General features: G+C 46.8%; 1 protein-coding gene across 2 annotated transcripts in view; it reads left to right on the plus strand.

The window, feature by feature from the left end:
* Positions 1–20667, plus strand: part of LOC119388316 (amyloid beta A4 precursor protein-binding family B member 1-interacting protein) — a 254968-nt gene that overhangs the window by 62122 nt on the left and 172179 nt on the right. For both annotated transcript variants that reach the window (XM_037656020.2, XM_049413910.1), the window contains exon 5: positions 12087–12250. In XM_037656020.2, the coding sequence (XP_037511948.1) occupies positions 12087–12250 (164 nt within the window). The remainder of the gene's footprint in view (positions 1–12086; positions 12251–20667) is intronic.

Raw genomic sequence — 20667 nt, forward strand, 5'->3', positions numbered from 1 at the left:
CATAACAGCTTTTCCAGCCTTGTCCCCATAAAGTTCACATGGAAGCACCACAAAACCACCTTCCTTATCCTCTTGCACAAGCTTCAGACCACTGTCCTTGAAAAATTTCACGACACCGGAAACCTGGCGATCCGTATGGTTCCCTTTGCTCCGTGGTGTTTGTCTAAGCAGGCAGTCCATCCCCTCGAGCAGACACCTCTCCTGTGCTTCTTGGCTTGCTCTATTTGCCACCCCTCTGTTCATGGCAATCATTTCGTGCGCATCCACGCAGGGCTCAAGGCCAAACTTTGGACCTTTTTCCAGTATTTGCGTAACATTAGCAGGCAAAGCGGCACCCCCAAGAACAACCACGTTCTTCTTTCCTTCAGTCCCACTGTCTGTCCTTATTCTGGTCAACAATTGCTTGAGAACGCACATCCAGTTTCCTTCAATTAACCGAGCCGCAAGCTGCCTCATAGCACGTAAATTCCTCAAGGCGAGCCACTCTGGAAACTGGCTATAACACACCACCCTGAGCCAGTCACTGAAAAGGCGCACTTGACGCCACAACTCCGAACGCTCACTCTTGGAAATTCGTTTGACGTGAGACCAGGAAGGTCGAACTGGACCAAACAAGACACTTACTTCTTTGGGAATTCTTCGGGAGTAGTCGTGAGTGTGAACGTGAGTGAGCACTCATGAGTGTGAGTGGACGTGAGTGTGAACGTGAGTGAGCACTCATGAGTGTGAGTAGGAATGAGTATGAACGTGAGTGAGTGCTCATGAGTGTGAGTGGACGTGAGTGTGAAAGTGAGTGAGCACTCATGGGGGTGAGTTGGCGTGAGTGTGAACGTGAGTGAGTACTCATGAGTGTGAGTAGATGTGAGTATGAACGTGAGTGAGTGCTCATGAGTGTGAGTGGACGTGAGTGAGCACTCAAGAGGGTGAGTAGGCGTGAATGTGAACGTGGGTGAATACTCATGAGTGTGAGTAGATGTGAGTATGAACGTGAGTGCTCATGAGTGTGAGTGGACGTGAGTGAGTACTCATGAGTGTGAGTAGGAATGAGTATGAACGTGAGTGAGTGCTCATGAGTGTGTGTGGACGTGAGTGTGAACGTGAGTGTGAACGTCAGTGAGCACTCATGAGGGTGAGTAGGCATATGAACGTGAGTGAGTGCTTATGAGTGTGAGTACTCGTGAGTTTGAACGTGAGTGAGTGCTCATGAGGGTGCTATTAGTGTAACTGAGTACACTCTAAGAAAAAAAAGTCAAAAGAGGGTCATGGCCTCGTGACTCTCTTTGGGTGTCCATTTGATCCCTTTTGGAAGGTAGATGAGAGAAAGAGAGCATTTGGGCTGGAGTCACGGGACTCTCCTAAAGCGCGTTTCGATTGGCTTCCGCGATGAAGGCGCTGTCGTATGCGCCATACGTATCGCGCGTTTGCCGTTCGCCGCAGTTCTGGCGCGGTGGCTCGCCTCCTTCGCCGACGGAGCCAGCCGGGCTGGCGCCGCGTCTCGGCCTTCTCTCTCAGGCTGCTAGGTCTCTTGGAGTGCATTGTGCGTTGCGTTAGTTGCCTGTCGTGCAGTATTGGGTTCGATCAAAAATGCGCATCTTCGGTGGCGTTGACGCCAGGCTCCGTGCTCGAAGTTACGCTAGGAGGGCGGAATATTCATGGAGCCGCGGACACGGACAACGTGCGCCCGTTAACGGTGAGTGTACTGCTTTCGTAGGTACTAATTATACAGCTTTAGCTGGGCGTCTGCAGCAGCTCTGCGGAAGTTATCTGCCAGCCATTTCCAACAGCAGCCTGCGTCCGCGGGGCTGTTGCGGATGCCCAACTAAAGCTGTCACCGTTATGCGCGTTGCTGTACAAGCCCCCATAAAATGAGCGATGCAAACAATTATCAAGGGTCATTTTTTGCTGATCGCACATTGTGTTTGCACTGCTGAAGGTGCAAGATGTCGTTTTGAGATGCGCTTTAGTCTACTTCGTAGCAACATTTCTATCAACCTTTATGTGTAGTGTGCTTCCGCGCGTGGGAACGTGAAAAAAAAAGCCCGTCTACTGAACGCTTAGACGCACTAGATATTATGGCTTTTCTTGGCTTAAAGACGCTAGTTTGAGGTGCAGATATAGTAGGATGCTTCCAGCACGTACGCGTTGGTCACTTAAGTTGGACATGCCTCGCGGGTAAGGTGAAAAAGCGAGTGACTTTCAACGGCGCGCGTTGTTGGGGTCGCCACCGTGCACTTTTTTCCTTGGTTTCTGTTTGCTGTTTTTGTGGTTCGCCAACATCTGCGATGACGCTATAACAGAATCAAGTGAGTTTACGTGATTGTGGGAGTTATGTGCGCTAATTCTAGCATATGACATGTCTGATCTCGACGTAGACGGCGTCCGCGCGCGCTGGGTGTCGTTCGGGTGCTCGTACTCGAATGTGTTTGCTGAGTATTTAAGGATGGGTTACGTTTGTAAAACATGCGGTCAGTAACCGCTCACGGCGTGCCCCTGACTGCCGGAGGATGTGCTTGGGTGTCGGAATATGCTGGCGCAAAGCCGTGCTTATTCTGTAACCAAATTTTGAAGCGATTTCTCAGAAAAGAAAAGCTTTCATTCGTGCATAGCCAGTCCCGACGCGACGGCGAGCCCCGGCGCCGCGCCAGGCAGCGTGCGCGAACTGCGTGAACCGCGCCGAACGACAGGCAGCCACGCGACCACGCGATATATATTATGCATACGGCGGCGTCTTCGACACGCTAGCCGATCGAAACGCGCTGCAAGAGTGACAACTGACTCTTGCAGAAAAGTTAAATATCATTTTCTGATTCTACCTTACAAAAGGGGTCAAATGAATTACCAAGAGAGTCGGTTGCCGTGACCCCCTTTTGACCTTTCTTTTTATTGGAGTGTAGCACTGTTTCGACTACTAATTTTCCTGGGACCGGTGACGTGTGCAACACCACCACGAGCAACCTCTTTGCTAATACCAGAGAAAGTAACAGCCCGCCGCGGTGGTGTAGCGGTTACGGGGCTCGATTGCTGACCCGAAAGTCGTGGGGTCGACCCCGGCCGCAGCGGTCGCATTTCGATGGAGGCGTGGTGGTAGAGGCCCATGTACTGTGCGATGTCAGTGCACGTTAAAGAACACCAGCTGGTCAAAATTTCCGGAGCCCTCCACTGTGGCACGCCTCATAATCATATCGTGGTTTTGGCGCGTTAAACCCAGATATTATTATGATCAGAGAAAATAAGTGAGCGCTCAGCAACAGTAAATGATTTCGCCAACTAACATAGAGGTGTTCCAGTTTCTACAGTCTACTAATTCTACTTGATGACTGGAGTTAGTAATACTGACGCGTTGTCGTTTATTTATTATTTTTTTGTAGTTTTGGAGAATTCACTTAATGCTTGCCTTCGTGATTTACCTTCAAATTGCTGTTTCGTAAATCAGTGTGGTTAAGGTATTGCTCATCGTTCCACTTCCATATATTCTTCTTGTTCTAAAGCATCGTGGGATTTGTCAGGGAAAATCCTAAATTTGTTTTGATCCTGACTGTATCTATCTTGGCCTGTCTCTTGCCGGTTTACTTTACTTTTTTTCTCTTCAGATTGAGCGCAATTTTAGGCATCACTAATCACTACATTTTACTTTGGCTATAGCAAAAATATTTCACGTTGATACTCCGCAAAGTGCGAAAACTAAAAGCCGGAAAGGACATTACAGGACAACCTGTATCTGTGCCAGTTCGTAGTCCGTAGAGGTCGGGCTGCTCCGTAAGTTTACTTCCTACATAATACTTTCTCACGCATCCCAGACTTCTCACATGTACTTAAAAGCAAAAATTGTAGAAAAAAAAGACGCGATCATTCTGTGCGTTACGGCCTCTGTCTTGACGTCGCGACAATATGATAAAGAAGTTTTGGCTACCTAGCACGATGGCTTTGAAGGAACCGAGGGACCGTGAATATCCTAGAAACCAGGAAAAAGATTCACAGTGCCCCTGATGCATTCTCCTAAGACGGCTTGAATACCAAAGCCATCGGGTGCGCCTATTTTACCATGCAATTTATATCGCACAAGCGCCGCTTTGCTTTTTCTTTTTCACACGAAGGCCGCAAAGGCGAAGGTAGCGCACAGTTTCGTGCTTGAGAGGTCACTAGATTTCTTGAGCCAGCCTTTTGTGCTTCGCGTGAGACATAAAAGGCTTTCGCCTTAATAAATTATGAGTTTGTGATGACCTTTTGACCCTTGCGCATAATGAGGTACGTAGGTAATGAACTTTAAAATATTTAGAGTCCAACGAGGAATCACTGGCCCGGGCTAGGCCTCCAGGAGCCGTCGTCCGGGGAACATCGTGCGATGTCCTTGGCGATAGCACTGGCTCGCTGGACAGCCCAGATTTGGTCCACTAGATGTGGGATGAGAAGGGCGGCTCGCCACCGCTCAGCCAGTCGTCATGGGGTACACACTCCCTCGTCCGGGTAGTGGCGGCGAATACCGCACTCGCACTTCCAAAGTATGTGTGCCATGTTGGCTGTCTCGTGCCCGCACCACGGACAGCCGGGTGACGGGTGGAGCGACGGACACAGCCTGTTCAGATGCCGGGTATATTCCAATGTGTCAGTTTGCAGACGTCTCAGCTCAGACGCCTGAGACCTCTCTAGCTGCTTGTGGGGTGGCGTTTTCCTGTAGTGGCTGAAGATCTCGTGGTACGTGACCATGATGTCCTTGCAGTCCTGTAAGGCTTCAGGGTCTGTTATCATCGTCGCAGAAGAATGTCCTCCAACCTTGGGTGCCTCGCCATCGACGATGTCTCGCACAGCCGCGGCGGGTTAGCAGTCTCGCAATGCGGTGGGCGCGCTTGTTGTGGTTCGACGGGAGGTCGGGTCTTTGTTCGTTGCCAAGCTCTCCCACATGCGCGGGGAATTACTTGAGAGATTTGGTGGTGATCGCGCCGGACTTAAAGTCCGCGACTCTGGCGTTCAGCATGTGCGCCGCGTCGACGGAGACCTATCCCTTGGTATAGCTTCGAACCGCCGTCTTGGCGTCACTCACGACAAGTGTGTCCTCGTTGCCACTATGGATTATTGCTAAGGCTATGGCCATTTCTTCTGCCGCCTCGGACGATGGCAGCCTCGCCGGTCCCGTGGCGGTGGTGATCTCGTGTGTGTGTTTGTGTGTTTACTGATTGGGCTTAATTGTATATGGACGAAAGAAAAGGACTAGGAGGGAGCGTCACATGGCATTACAGGTCACTTTTTCCCACTTGATGAGGCATATAAGACTTTCGCCTTAATACGAATAACTTTATATGAAGTACACCGATTCAATGTGCTAGATACACATTTTTATGGCGTAACGCAGACGTCCATACTGCGGCGTCAACTCGCCATGTCTCAAAAGCGGCATAATCGAAGGGTTACCGCGGTCGCTGGTGTGGCGCACAGAAATCACAATGTGGCACAAGGCCGATCAGCGCTGTGGTGGTGTGCTTCTTCGTAGATGTCGTGATTGTGCGCTGGATTTTCACTGTGTTCGCCGACAAAACAAACCTAAGCATATTCAATGCTATATTGGTCGAGCAGCGTGCAAGCGCAATGCACTTTCAGGGGTGAGAGGGTGGGGGGGGGGGAGAAAATTGTCCCTGACATAGCGGCGGAACATGTTTATGCATGGCCAGACATTTTGTACGAACTATTCCTACTGGCACCCCGCTCTTACATTCGTCATTGTGTCCTGGCCCTTGCGGGAATAAATTTTCGTGACTGCGGCTCGTTAGCTGACGTGAGTTTTAAAACCCTGGCATAAGCAGTGAAGGTGGAGTTAGCAAATAAGCGCGCCGTACATTTGCTGTTTGGTCAATCGACGAAAATGAAAGGTTATACACTAAAAAGGTCGTTATTCGCCCCTCGTTAATTCGGAAAATCGGATAGTTCGGACGTATTCTCTGGTCACAGCAAGCTTATGCATTGGTTAATGGTATCAAACTCTTGTTAATTCGGTCATATTTGCCCGCAACCCGGTTAATTCGGAGGATCCTCGGAGCGCACCAAGCAATCCGAGGTTCGACTCGGAGTTCGATTTACTGGAGAAAAAACGGCATTTGCGAATAACTCAAACGGCTGCGGTCCTTCATAAAGGCGTGGTCGCCGTCCACGATCTAGCCATAATCACGTTGTTGGCGACAAAGACTTCGACGGATGCGGCCCACTTGCTTTGTCTTCGATTTTGCTCGGCGCACGTGAACTGCGTGGGTGATATATCTATGATCGCGTCCATAGCGCCAGCGGCGACTGCGGGTCAAAGCTGCGACAAGCATAGTTTCGTTTTCGCCGCGTCGCTTCAGAATTGTGTAGTAGCCATTCATTATTGTGCATTATCGAGCCAGGTTTATTCAGCAGCGGATGCTGTGCCGAGCAGTGTTCTTTCGACTGTGGGCGCAGGCCGCGCACGCGCCTTCGGAACTGCGTGGTCGCTATGATAGTGCCTTAATTAGCGACCACACTTTCGTCCACAGCGGATGCGGCACTCAGTAGCCTCGTTTTGACTTTGGGCAATGCACGCGCAACGTCACGCAACTCGAACATAGTGGAAGCTGTTGAAGGTGAAGAGATTCAGCCGCAGTGCGCATGCTGGTATAAAATTCGGTTGCGACATTACGATGAACGAACGATCATTTGTCGATCATTTTTCCGGCGCAGAAGTTATCTTCACGTGCGCGTGGTGGCGGTGGCGGTACGTAATAAGGGAGGGGGGCAGATCACGTTTAGTGTTAAGACACGGCTGTCTTGAGCCGCGGTCACATTGTGAACGGAGTTGCGAATGAATAAATTTGCGGCATTTGCATTGCTTTTATGCCAGTTATGTACCATGAATTTAAGTGGTCATCAAGAAGATGCAAATGCATTGATGTAATAGACACTTGTTTATTGTTTCCTTGATACTTTCGATAATTCGGCATTCGGTTTATTCGAACAAATTTTCCGCGGTCCCGACATCCCATATGACATCCCCTGAGCAATGTGTGGGTAGGGGGGGCCTTTGTCAGGCTGTTGCATCTGCCTTTAGCCCCTTCGTCCCAGACAATGTCTGTCTGAATAAAGTTCAAATTAAAAAAAATAATAATATCTATACATAGCACATTTCCCTTGAACCAGTGTTAACATCCGCTGTTTGTCCCTGAGACTATCCATTACAAACTTAGAAATCTGCACGTTCGGATATAATGAGAATATATGAGAGATGATCATCATAGATGCGGATGCATACAAAACTTTTCTCCAGTGTGACAGAGAGATGTGAATGAAACCCGGCGAGGTTGAGTAGGTGTGAGTGGTAATGATCGAAGATGGGAGCTATTAGACGTGTAAACGCGAGTATCTTTGAACGGGAGTGTACTTCAATATGGACATCAGGGGCCACATGTGAGTGTGAGTAGAGCGGAAAGCTTGGCATGTTCATTCATGAGTAGACTCATTTCAAAGGCGCGAGTGTGAGTGAGTGACGAAGGATGTGAGAAGGCATGAGTATGAAGGCAACATACGAGTGTAATACGTGTGAGTATGGATGTGAGTGAGTACCCATGGGAGTGAGTAGACATCAGTGAACGTGAGTACAAATGGCTGTGAGTAGGTGTGGGTATGAACATGAGCACCGGTGTGAGTAGGTGTGAGTCAGTACTTACCAGTGTGAATGGGCCGGTGAGTACCGATGGGTATGAGCAGGTATGAGTATAAAAGTGAGCGAGTGCCCATAAGTGTGAGCACCCTTGAGTGTGAACGTGAGTACTTATGAGCGTACGTGGGCGTGAGTATGAGCGTGAGTGGCTATGAGCGTGAGATGGCGTGAGTGTGAACGTGAGTGAGTATGAGTAGATGTAAGAGCGTGAGTAACTGCTATGAGTGTGTGTACGTGTGAGTGTGAACGTGAGTGAGTAGGTATGATAGTCAGTGCACGTGAGTATGAACGTGAGTGAGTACCAATGAGTGTGAGAGGCGTAACCGAAAGTGAGTGAACACTTATAAGTGTGAGCGGGCGTGAGTATGAACAGGAGTGAGTACCAATGGTCGTGACGTGTGAGCATGAACGTGAGTGAGTGCCTATGAGTGTGAGGAAGCGTGAGTATGAACTTCAGTGGGTGTTGGTGGGCGCGAGTAGTATGAACGTGAGTGAGCGCCTATGAGTAGGAGTAGGTGTGAGTATGAACGTGATTGAGTATGTATGACTGTGAGTAGGCGTGAGTATGAACGTGAGTGAGTGCCTCTAAGTGTGAATATGAACTTGAGTGAGTGTCTATGAGTGTAGTAAGCGTGAGTATGAACGTGAGTGAGTGCCTATGAGTGTGAGTAGGCGTCAGTATGAACGTGAGTGCCTGTAAGTGTGAGTATGAATGTGAGTGAGTGCCTATGATTGTGAGTAGGCGTGAGTATGAACGTGAATGAGTGTCTATGAGTGTGAGCAGGTGTGAGTATGAACGTGAGTGAGTGCCTATAAGTGTGAATAGGCGTGAGTATGAACGTGAGTGAGTGCCTATGAGTGTGAGTGGGCGTGAGTATGAACGTGAGTAAGAGCCTATGAGTGTGAGTAGGCGTGAGTATGAACGTGAGTGAATGCTTATGAGCGTGAATGGGCGTGAGTATGAACCTGAGTGAGTGCCTATGAGTGTGAGTGGGCGTGAGTATGAATGCGAGTGAGTGCCTATTGTGTGAGTAGGCGTGAGAATGAACGTGAGTGAGTGCCTATGAGTGTGAGCAGGCGTGAGTATGAACGTGAGTGAGTGCCTATGAGTGTGAGTATGCGTGAGTATGAACGTGAGTGAGTGCGAAGGCTGAAAAAATTGGGGTGAGTGAGTGTGAGTGAGTATTCTCTTACAGTGCCGACCTATGCGCGCAGCACACCGGAGTGTTGGGTCAAAGTGCGCTACGCGCAGTCTTCGCGAAGAGAATTGCGCTCTTTCTGCAGCCGGCACCAAATGCTCCCGCCCAAATGAAGTTAACACCTTGCAGATAACAGCTGTTATTTTAAGAACGCACCGGATACGTTTACATCGACGCGCGGTAGCGATAAAACGACCCCGAGGAGAAGACGAAACTTACCGGCAGATAACTGCCGATGTTCCGGGGAGGTTTGACGCACTTTCGCCGTCCGTACTGAAGCTTGGCGAATCGAAGTCGTCTTCCGTGTCTGTGGTGCCACCATCATCCAGAGATTCCCGCTCATATTAATCGGAATCCTTCGAAATTCGCCATTTCTGTGGAGCAACCGCGAGCGGCGTCGACGCGAAGTCTGAAACAATGAGTGCTCACCTACCCGACTGGGAACGAGCTTTAAAAATCTCCCCGCGGTGGAAAAAACAAACTCGCAATCAAAACTGATAAAAAACATGTTATTTTATGCTTTGTATTGCGTTAGCTGTCCAGAACCGCTCAGAGAGTGCCAAAACTTGATCTTGAAGTCATCGATAACATACTATCGATGGGAATAGGCGTGGTCACGAAAGTGTCAAGACCATGCAGTGGGTGCATCACAACTTTTAAAACGTTCGTCACGCATCATTGCTCCTGGACCCATTACATAAGGCACAGACCTTAGTGCGCGCATTCTGTTACATACACGTATTGGGTGCACTTATACATCGAAAAAAATGTCATGCACACAGACGTTCTCTCACGCTACCAGGCTCTTGACACACTTGTGATGGATTCTGTGTCGTCTACAAGCGCCAACCACACTGCGGTGTCTTCCTCATCGGCGAGTTTGGGTGGGGCATCAGTGTCAAGTGGCACACGACAACGAGGGTGGCCACGCAAGACGGAGGCAGAAAGGGCAGGCACCAAGGCTCGGCGTGCTGCGGCTATGTGACCACTTTGTACTTTGCCAATTACATTGCAGTAATGTATAATCTGAACTTCTCGAGTAACAACATACACTAAGAAGTGTGCACTAAGTGGTTGAAGTGCACACTAGGGGCAGGATATTGCTATCGTGTCAGCTTTTAAAGGTGAAGCTTAAGTGTCCCCCAATTTTTTCACTTGCTTTTTAAAAATGTCATCTTAATAATAAAAGCGTGCCTCCTGGTCGGAGCAGCCGCAATTCTGCTTTAATATGCGCAGCTGTCAGTAGAGAGCCCGTCGCTGGCGGCCCTGGTGTCGGAAGGCCCGCTGTGAAGCAGCTACGCCATGTTACATGTCCGCCCCTCGCTTTCCAGGGTCAATAGCTGACAGTTAAAAAAAAATCAGTTTCGCTTAAGGGCGAAACATTCAATGCAATACCAACAGTTTGTATTGTTATACGAAGTAAGGCTGACGGTTAACTCTTTTGGATCCAACCTCGCGTAACTCAACGAAACGCTGGTTCAAGAGAATATGGCCGCTCCAGTGACTGAAGCAGTTTTCGTGCTCTCAGTTCTTTAAATGTGAAGTAAGCGTTGAGAGCACAAGTTTATGAGCCGTCTCCTGATGCCTCGAGATAGTGCGCGTGCCAGCGACTGCGCCCTTCGAGCGACGCAGCACCACCCTTCATGCTCCTTTTGAAACACGGCCGGGGCGTTTCCTTTCTGATGAGCAATCGACTGCAGGCCTCGCACAATGATGTTATCGCATGTGGCTATTACGGCTATCGCATGCAGAAATTTACAGCTATCTTCCCATTTGGTCATACAGCAGATTCGTTGTTAAAGTTCCCCATTGTCTTCAGTGAGGAAGTTCAAAAATTATTTTCTTCCTTAAAACAAGAATTGGAGTGATAAAACTTGCCATATAAGAACAGTTTATTTGCTTTTGACTGAGGTATAAAGCTGATGTTTGATTGGAGCACCACGTGGTGTAAATTGCGCTTCAGTGTGGACAAATATGACTATTTTCTGAAATTTGTGATTTTTTCTTGTAAAGGTTAGAAACTTTGAGGGGGGGTCTGATTTTTCCGGAAGATATACCTTTGGCAGAGTAAGTATTCATTACCCAGATATTCATACAAGGCGCAATATTGCAATGAAAAAATGCAAACAAAGAACATTTTGCCAAAATTCCTGGAGGCATATATGGCAGAAAAATTGCACTAATATTATTGACCTTCAAACACGTTACACAAACACTTTTGCTTCATATATAAACCAAATGTGGTATTGAAACAAATGATACTCTTAGAATAAATTTTCTTAGAAACAACACCCAAGTGACGTTCTGGGAAATTCGGAAGGTATTCACGTGACCAAAAAATTTTTTCTCTCTCAAATATTCTAATGATTCACTGTTTTCAATGCAATGAATCAGCATGATTTTTTTAATGCACTTGAAATAGTTGCCAAAATGGCTGGAACGTTTGGCATGAAATGACCCATAATCGAATGACATATGGAGTGTTCCTAAGATGATTTTCTTAATGAGATTTGCAATGAATTGAAATATATCTAGCTCTTCATAAGAGCCCCATAATAGTTATTCAGGTGCTTGAATGTAAATGCGACTTGCTTCTCCAGTGTACTCCAGGATGTGAAATTAGCTGCTCCAGAGTGCTCTAATATGGCAACTTTTGCTGCTCCAAAAATTGCTCCAAATCAGAAGCCCTCGGCAGCATCACTGTAAGTGCAATTACACGAAGCCGAGGAAAGCAAAGGGGGCGTAGGTTTAATGGAAATGTAATAATTGTGAAACAAAGGGTAATTAATTAAACTGGATAGAAAAGGAACTAGCTGCCTGAGGTTGCATCTTAGTAAATGAGGTTCAGGCTTGACGTCTTCACTTTTAGGCCTTTTAAACCCGTTTAAATTTATTTCCTATATCAGATGTTGCATTACTAACAGCACCTGTATGAGCGCTATGGGAACACATCACCAATATTGGCTCACATGATGAATACGAGTATTGCCTTCTTTTTTTCATTTTTTTTCTTGTGTGATTGTTTCATGCGATAGTGCATTAATGAAAAAAGAATAATCTTTTGTATGCTGAACATTTGTGCTAGTATTACTGCCTGCATTGTAGAGCTTGTTCCTCGAGCAGCTGTTGCCTGCAGCCTTGTCGACGGAGCTTAATAGTATTGCTCCGCCTTGTTTGCTGAGCAGTGAAATAAGCATGAACGTGGTGCACTGCATGTTGGCCTGCAGAGAGCCCAGATGTGGAGCTCGATGCTATCCTGGGTGAGCTGTGTGCCCTGGAGACGCAGTTTGAGCGCGAGATCGAGGCCAGGGCAGCGCCTCCTCCATCATGCACCCCCACTGCCAGCCAGCGTGCATCCAGTGGCCGCGGTCGAAGCAAGCTCGACCTTCAGGTCTGACTATGGTCGACAGCACTTTCGCATTTATTGGAAAATCTGTGTCATAGGCTGGTCTGGATATTTGATGCTTTGACATGTCGGATCGAATATTATGACATTTGATATTCAGTTCGATTCAAATTTTAGTATTCGATGTATTTGAATATCGGATACAGTAGAACCTCGTTGATACGTTTTCAGAAAAAATGCGGAAAATAAACATACGATTCAGGAAAATGTATGATCCGAATCCAGTAAAAATTGAGGCTGACAAGCCCATATTGAGGTGCAAGAGCAAAAAACATTTATTTCTCAAAAAACATGGAGGGGGTCTTCGATTTTCGAACTCCTGGCAATATTGAGAGGCAAGGGCAAAAAACATTTATTTCTCAAAAAACATGGAGGGGCTCTTCGATTTTTGAATTTCTGGCATCTCGCTGGCAGCCAAAGGTCAGCCAGCTAGTTTCGGTCCTGGCCGGAAATAATGTCGTGGTCACATGGGTTGAAATCCCGAGACAACCCAAATAATGCAAAATCGAACTCTGGGACAACTAGCGTAAACACAAAGAAACGCTACCGCCGTGCCAGCAGACGAAACTTTGCGCCGCATGAGCGTCGGTTCTTTCTGCATTGCCGCTTGGAAATATGTGGCTAGGTTTGCCGAAGAGCGGAGGTGATATTCTCGAGCATACACATTTGGCATACGATCACATACGTTTGCAAGATGACGCGTGACTCTCCCAGTCCGTGAAGAAAACTGCTGCACCGCTAAAGGCTTAACAAGCTCACCTCTGCGCAGTGCAGGTAGCAATCGCGATACAACATGATATACGAAATCTCGCAAAAATGATAAGCGTCCCCGAAAGCGACAGCTGCTCGCGGCTATCGCATACTACGTCGCACACTCACATTGATCAGTTTGTGTTCTGTCTCAACTTGAGACATGTGCCAGTATGTTCGCCACCATTCGTAATTGCACCATCTCGCATGGCAGAACAGGCTTTAAAAGATAACGCCCGGCGTAATGGCAACCGAAGGTGAAGTTCCCAAGTGCCCGCATTGTGATCCGTCGAGTCCTCACAGAGATGGCGGCGAGCGTGCATTGTCTCATTTTGGCATCTGATAACCAGGAACCTTCCAGATATTTTACAGAACAAATTTTTTCTGGCAGGTTCTGACGACCCGCTGATAGGCAGAATTGTCCAGTCAGAGAAAAACGAACGCCGACTGGAATTGCGCCATGCGATGGGCGGTGCAACCCGAGAACGAATGCGCTCCAGGAGAAAAGTGTGGGGGAAATTATCGGCCATATCCACTGGGCACAATGGTGGCGTTGCTATGGTTACGTGTTACGGCGTGTCGTGCAGCGGCGGTGATGCGGCGGCATGTGCGTTTCCGTAGGTCTTGTACCGAACCGTGGCGGACTGGAGGAGCGACAGCCTCCATTCTTTGGGCCACATTGTTAGTTCCCCTGGCTGTTGTTGTAGCCATGGGGTCTGAACAAAAGTCTGTGGAACGAGTGTGCATTTATGTATCGTGCTACGGATGAAGGATTTGCAATGCTCAGCAAAATCATGCCAAGTGCTGCAGAAAATACCTTTTTTTTAAAGCCGTTTGAAGATTTTGACGGCCAGCATCACCGCCTGCCTACGGGTCGGTGTGTGGTTGACAGAGAGCGGTGATCCAGCAATTCGGAAGAGACGCGGAGGGGACAATTGAGCACAGCAGAGAGCGTGTAGAGGAGAAAGGCACTTGGAGCTGCCGTCGCCACGCGGCAGCTGTCTGACACTTCGCGCTTCACAAGTACATAGGAGGGCCCACCTGAATAAGAGTTTCTGACTACAAAATGTATCATACGACCACAGTTTTCCCCGGTGCTGAACGTCGCTGCCAAATAATCGTATTTTCTGAGAACTTATCATCCTGAATTTATTACACACAGCTGTATTGGGTTATTTTTACTTTTCATGATTGCAAGCGTAGGAGCCGGGAAATCGTACTAAGTTGGAACGTATCAACGAGGTTCTGTTGTATAGGTATTTCACCACAATTAACTAATCCACCTGAAGTCATATGCAGAACCACCCTTTCAAGGAAATACATCTTGGTGGTTTCATGACAGCATGGCTTATGATACCACAAAGGAAACATCTCAAACATTTCGAAACATACTGTATTTTTCAGTATTTACCCGCACACAGAATTAAACAGACCAGGGAGGTAAACGAATACATGTAATGGCTGTGCCACATGAACACAGAAAGTGGCATTAACTTCCCAATGCCTTATACATGGACTAACCTACAGTCGGGTACAACTTTAGAAAGCAGGAGAGGCCCCGCCCAGACGACCGAAGCGTGGCAGCCGATCACCTCTGCAACTAAAGAAATAGTCCCGCTCATGCATGCGCTGATGTGCTCCGAAGGCAGAGCCACCGGCTGTCCCGCTCATGACGTCAGTCCCGAGTGTGTGCCCATTGGTGCATGCTTGTGTTCATCGGCCTTTGAGGAGGAAATGCCGCTGCCTTCTAAAGTTGTATCCGACTATAATGCCATTCACTGCTGAATGCACTTGCCAGAATTTATTTAGCTGCAAATTGCATACTCTCAGCACCATAGGTTGCACAGTGCAGTATAATTAAAGCATTTGATATGACTTGTATTGGCTAAAAAATATTTTATTTGTGACTTTTAACAACAATGCTCATGTCATGACTTGTGCTTGGCGAACTTTTTCAGGTCAGCGTTGCAAAGGCCTGGAGTTGGCAGGTGCCATGTTGCCTCTGGTCTTTGGATCTGACCAAAGTTTCCATTGCCAGTTGCAATGTTGTAAAAGACAGGAATAAACTCAAATGAGAGGCAGCGCAGAATTTCGTAGTTTTGAAGGCAGACTAAACTTATAAATGCATGTTTACTTTTTTCTATTTGTTATTTTAACATTGCTCACTTCAGAAGATCGCTGTATCAAGTGTCATTAAATTTAGATGCACTTGCATGGAACGAAATATCATTCAGTGGCTGCTGTTTGTCATGTTTAGTGCCTGTGTGACCTGCATAATTAATTTGCAGAGTTATACTTTGGACATAATACCCGCTTCGATATTTTATAGATAGCGGTTGGGGGGTCTCAAGAAAACTGCGCTCATGGAACACACGGACTCAGTCACACCATCGTGCTACAAGCGTGTTGAGATTTATTAACATTTTACATAATGCTGAGCTCGCCAGTGAAGAAATCACTCAACTAACATGACAAACAACCCAATATAATGCCAGCAAAATACACAGGGAACATAACACACACAAACAACATAACACATACAATGGCACCACGAATGCGGTGTTGCCAATGTTCGACTCACCTCGGGAGTCCGTGGAACGAGCCGCGGTATCATGCCCACGAACCTCCCGTGAGCGACGTCCGTCCACGGCCGAGCCAAACCCCAAAAGAGGGAAAGAGGTCTTCCTCCTGTGCCACCGCTAGGGTGCCTCAATGTGTTTGCCTCCTCCGCTACAGGGTGGAGGCACTGCTTTTGTGGACACCATCTTGGTTCAAACATTCCTGTTTGTTGGCACTGCCTGGCATGCAGTGATGGGGTGCTTTCATTAAAATGCGTAGAAATTTGGCTCAGTTTGCCACTTCTGAAGGTAGGGCTTGCTCATATATTGTTAGTTAGCAATAGGTTAGGCATTTATTATTAAACGCGAGGCATTTCATGGCAAACTAAAGGCATTTTGAGTGTATCTATCTGTCTATCTATCTAACTGGCTGCCTAGGTCTTCGGGCTCTCGCAGCTGTTTGATTAACTTCATGGATGCCTAAATTGGCATTGCATGACAAGAGCGTATCACTAACATAAATGACTGGTCATGATATGAAAATAGTGTTAGGCATTTATGTCATGACATACATAACCTGGTCATGATGGTCTAGCGGCCGTTTTATTAACTGGATGTTGCCATAATTGGCATAGCATGACAAGACTGTATGACGAACATAAATAACTGGTCGTTACACGAAAATCATGTCATGCATGTCATGTACGTACGTAGTAACATACATGATCCGGTCATGGCGGCCGTTTTATTAACTTGATGCCTACCAAAATTAGTTGGCTCGTGGTTAGCTTCGCAATGGCATGTCTGAGTGCATAGTTTTACTGGCAAGAGGTGCCTAACTTACACGGGTTCGTCAGTGATGCTTTGGTCGGGTCACTCCCGATTAGCTTAATCCGGGCTCATCCAGATTGGCTGAATGTGGCCATACTCAGTCATCCAACTGACTAGGCATTCTCAACTTACTCAAACTTGACTTGTTCAAGATTATCTTAATCTGGATTAGCCTAATACAGATAATCTTAATCCAACTTAAACTGGATTAACATAATCCAGTCGGGTCTAACCTACCTCATGGCCAGGCCAGCTCATCTTGTCCAGGTGAGTGTAATCTGACATAATCCAGAATAATCCGTCTTAATTGGCATCAATCAGTATGTGTTGGAATCGACTAGTGTTGATTGGCTTATCTCGGCCTAATTGAGATTGCAGTCTCAGTTAGTTAGGGAGCTTAAGGGGAGATGCGGGTCGAAGACACTTTGTTTTTTAATATTCAACCTAGAGCAATGAAACTTGGAGTATTTGTAGAGATTTTTATGCTGATTTCAAATATATAATTAGTTTTCTTGTAAGTTGCATACTTTTTGTTCTGCACCATGACAAATGTGTAAAACTTAGGCCTTTTAGCCCCCCCTACTTTCGATCCTTAAACTTCTATACATTTTGCCAATTAATGGCTCATATTGTTCCGTCTGAACTGTAGAGTGCCGAAAACTATCCAGAAAGTGCATAGAAAATATTTGCTAGACGTGAAAAATTCAAACATGGGAAAACCATTATTACGCCGATTCCGGTAAATGTTTACTTGCGAATTTTCTAATGTGCATAAATAATATAGAGATTTAGGGGAGATAACTGCACTCCTCACACCTTAGAGAAAATTTGGGCAAGATTTCATGCAGATCTGAGCACCAGAAATACCAAAAACACGAGGGGCACGCTGAAAAAGTTGACAAAAAGTGTGTTTTGAGAAAAACGAATTTTAAGGTTAAAATTGGATGTTCATTTATGAAACAGGTAATGAAATCTGATCAAAATTGCACACAAAAGAGGTAAATTGTTCTTCTAGTAGCCACTGCCACTAAAATGAGCCAGCGCCATAAGTTTCTTCTCCACAGCTCTTTCGAGCAGAGTAGCTATTGCGCGAGCTCCCGCTGCCGTAGGTTCTGCTTGCGATAGGCCTGTCACTCGCCGCCCCTATGCTGGCCTCCTCGCTCGGAGCAACTCACCGCAACGTATACGTCATCGAAAGAATACTTTCGGGGCACTCGCTGTTCTCGTATTGTAGTTCCAGAAACGACGCCTTTGCATTTGTAAGCTGGTTCCCGGACGCGTATTCCCGAACAGTGACACGTTGGACACACTGCACCGATCACGAGGATGTTCAATGCTGTTATGTCAGCGATCAAGGAAGACTCTTTCTACCGTAATCTTTCTTCGTCGTCAAAGAGTCCGATCTTCTCTTTGAGAGTCCCTGACATACTCGAACGCCGCGGCAAACTCGTCGGAAGCATCGCCGTCGCCGTCGCTAAGCCTCGCGGCAGCCGACACACTTGCCGTTCAGCGAGTGTTTGGCTTCAATTTGCGCCGGCGTCCTCAAAATTTGTTCACCCTTCACTGGCCAGTGACTGCGCTTTCTACAGTTCTCTTCATCCATGATGAATATAAATACGCGAGAGAAACGTTCAGCTGCACAGCTCGATGATACACAGACCCTGCAAGCAGGCTTCACAACACGCAAGGCGTGCAGCGGCCAATGGCGGTCCCCGATCCGTACCACGTGATTTAAAAGCCAGTCGCAGCGCTCGAAAAGCGCGGCAAAAGCATGCTTTCTTTATTATTTCTTGCGCTTCTGCAGCGCGGGAAACCGTGGTTATTTGAAGATCTCCTCATGCGGTCTCCAATGGCGAGCGGCCGTGAATTATCGGCCGCGAGGCGCTAGAAGATGTCACACTTTTGGTCAAGATTAACAGCCACCTTGTGCTCTTTAGATGCAATTTTAACGCATTTCCAGTTGAGTCTCGACTTTGTTTTTATTTTCGGATCAGTAGAGATACTAATCTTAACAAAACAGGTGAAAACAAAAAATCGATAATTTTTTAAAAAACTCGCGTTTTTCGACCCGCATCTCCCCTTAACTGGGCTTTTTCTAAGGTTAACTTGCCTTCATCCAATGGCTTAATTGTTATCGATTAAAATAGATCAGCATTGATTTGTATCAGTTAGTATTGATTGGCTTGACTAAGCCTAATTAACTCGTCTTAACTATGCTTATCTAAGCTTAAATTGGCTTAAGTAGGCATAGGCTAGCGTGGTCGAGCTTCAGCTCACTTTGCACGGCCTAGCGAAAAGCTTAACAGTTTCTCTGTAATAGCAGCTTCACACAATGATTGTGCTATGCAGCTATAGCGAGAGAAGTATTTAATTCAAGTGTGAATTTGTTCAACAGCATGTTCACGGCTAGCGGTCAAAAATGCATGGTCATATGCTACGACAAGTCAACAACTAATCTCGCATATCTTGGTGCTGTCTGTCATATGCCAGCAATTACGTTTCACTTGCGCCTCCCATTTTTTTTTTTCGCTCGTTGTTACGAGGGAAGCGAAACATCTGTTAGCCTTTCGCATGTGAACCACTACACCGTGGCACACAGCAGCGTGTCATAGGGGTCAAAGAACTGATCTAATAACTTAAAAACCAACACGTTTGCAGCACCGTCCCCACGCTAGCCACTACACTCCGCAGACAATTTAGAACCAATATGGCTCCCTGCAAAGAAACAACGGTGCGGAGTGGTTCGAAAGGTATCTCAACCCTGGAAGTGGCAGTGCTGGCATCGAGGTGCCCTAACCAACGCATGAGCGCAGCGCCATGTCTTGCTTGGCAGTGAAGCTAACTACGCTAACTTTAATGGGTGGGCACCATGAGACAAAAACGACTGTATAGGGGGTGATAGCACAACCCCCCCCCCCCCCCCCCACACACACACTGTGCACCCTATAATTTAAAATGTTTGCAGTAAAGTTTAAGCAAATAGAAGTCGTGGAGTGCTAGTGCATCCGATGCGGTCATGCTTGGTTGTGTTCAGACTTGTACATGTTACAGAGATGAAAGGCAAGGAAAAGGCGACCAAATAGGCTCTGCAGGGACCCCCCCGTCGGACAGGATGGGGGGTCCCTACAGAGCGGTCGCATATCTTTCGGGACGAGAACAGCAGTAGAAAACTGGTTACAACTTGATTTTGGAAAAAAAAAAGTAATTGATTACCGGTAATCAATTACAAGAAAATGTAATTGAATTACCCAGAACGTTACAGTTTCGAAAAAGTAATTGATTATATTACAACGTTACAAAAAGAAAATTGTAATGCGTTACGCACTACAACTCTGGTTGTGTTCACCCTAAAAGTGGATGACCTTGTACTTTGGTCAAGTACGTGTAGCACAGCAGCCATGGTTCGGCCCAAAGGTAGATGTGGCAGTTGATGATAGTGTGCAGTATGTTAGCTGCTCGTCAGCGATGGGGTAGAAGCCATGTGCATGTGCTAAACTTAGGTCCTCAAAAGTGGCGAGCAGGCCTGCTGCTATGGTCTGTTGAAAACAGAAGGGATTTAGACAGAGAGCCTTGCAGAAAACAGAACAAAGTTGGGTTGAGACCTCGAACTTGTGGTGTGTGTGTTATTTGATTCAAACGTTTCTTATTGAGAAGCGTGCAAACTTGAGCTTGTTGGTGCACATTCATAGTAAAAAACAGCGCAAAAACTACAAGGACGATACAGATGAAACAGGACTAGTGCTGTTCTTATTGCTCCAGGAAGCGTGATACACTCTCAAAGATTCGTATATTCTCGGTAAATAATTTAATATTGCATTATTTATGCCAACGACTTTCGGTTTTCATTTCTGAGTGGCGATGTTGAACTTTCTAGAAAGCATCACAACGAGGCACACACGTGCAAACAGTCATCTGGATGCTTTAAACACTCTAAAATTCTCTGATGGAGTATTATAGCATGCATGGCATGACGGTTTATGCAGAGTTGTTTTGAAATACCATGTTACTAGGGGATGGCTCTGACACTTCGGACAACCACAATTATAGACATGTGTCTTTGTTTTCGACGAGTGTCCTTGATGAAAAAAATTCTTAAAGAGGTAACACATCTGGATTTACACTGCTGCCGAGAATTTGCACCAGCAGAGAAGTAGAATACTCTAGGTTTCTGCAATAACAATTCTGCGCTTGGCTGGTTCATCTTAGCTCTGTCAGATGGCCCTACCTCTCCAGCCTCTCATGTTTATGTCTACGGCAACTTGC

Source organism: Rhipicephalus sanguineus, chromosome 3 (assembly GCF_013339695.2).
Source record: "Rhipicephalus sanguineus isolate Rsan-2018 chromosome 3, BIME_Rsan_1.4, whole genome shotgun sequence".
Taxonomy (NCBI): Eukaryota; Metazoa; Arthropoda; class Arachnida; order Ixodida; family Ixodidae; genus Rhipicephalus; species Rhipicephalus sanguineus.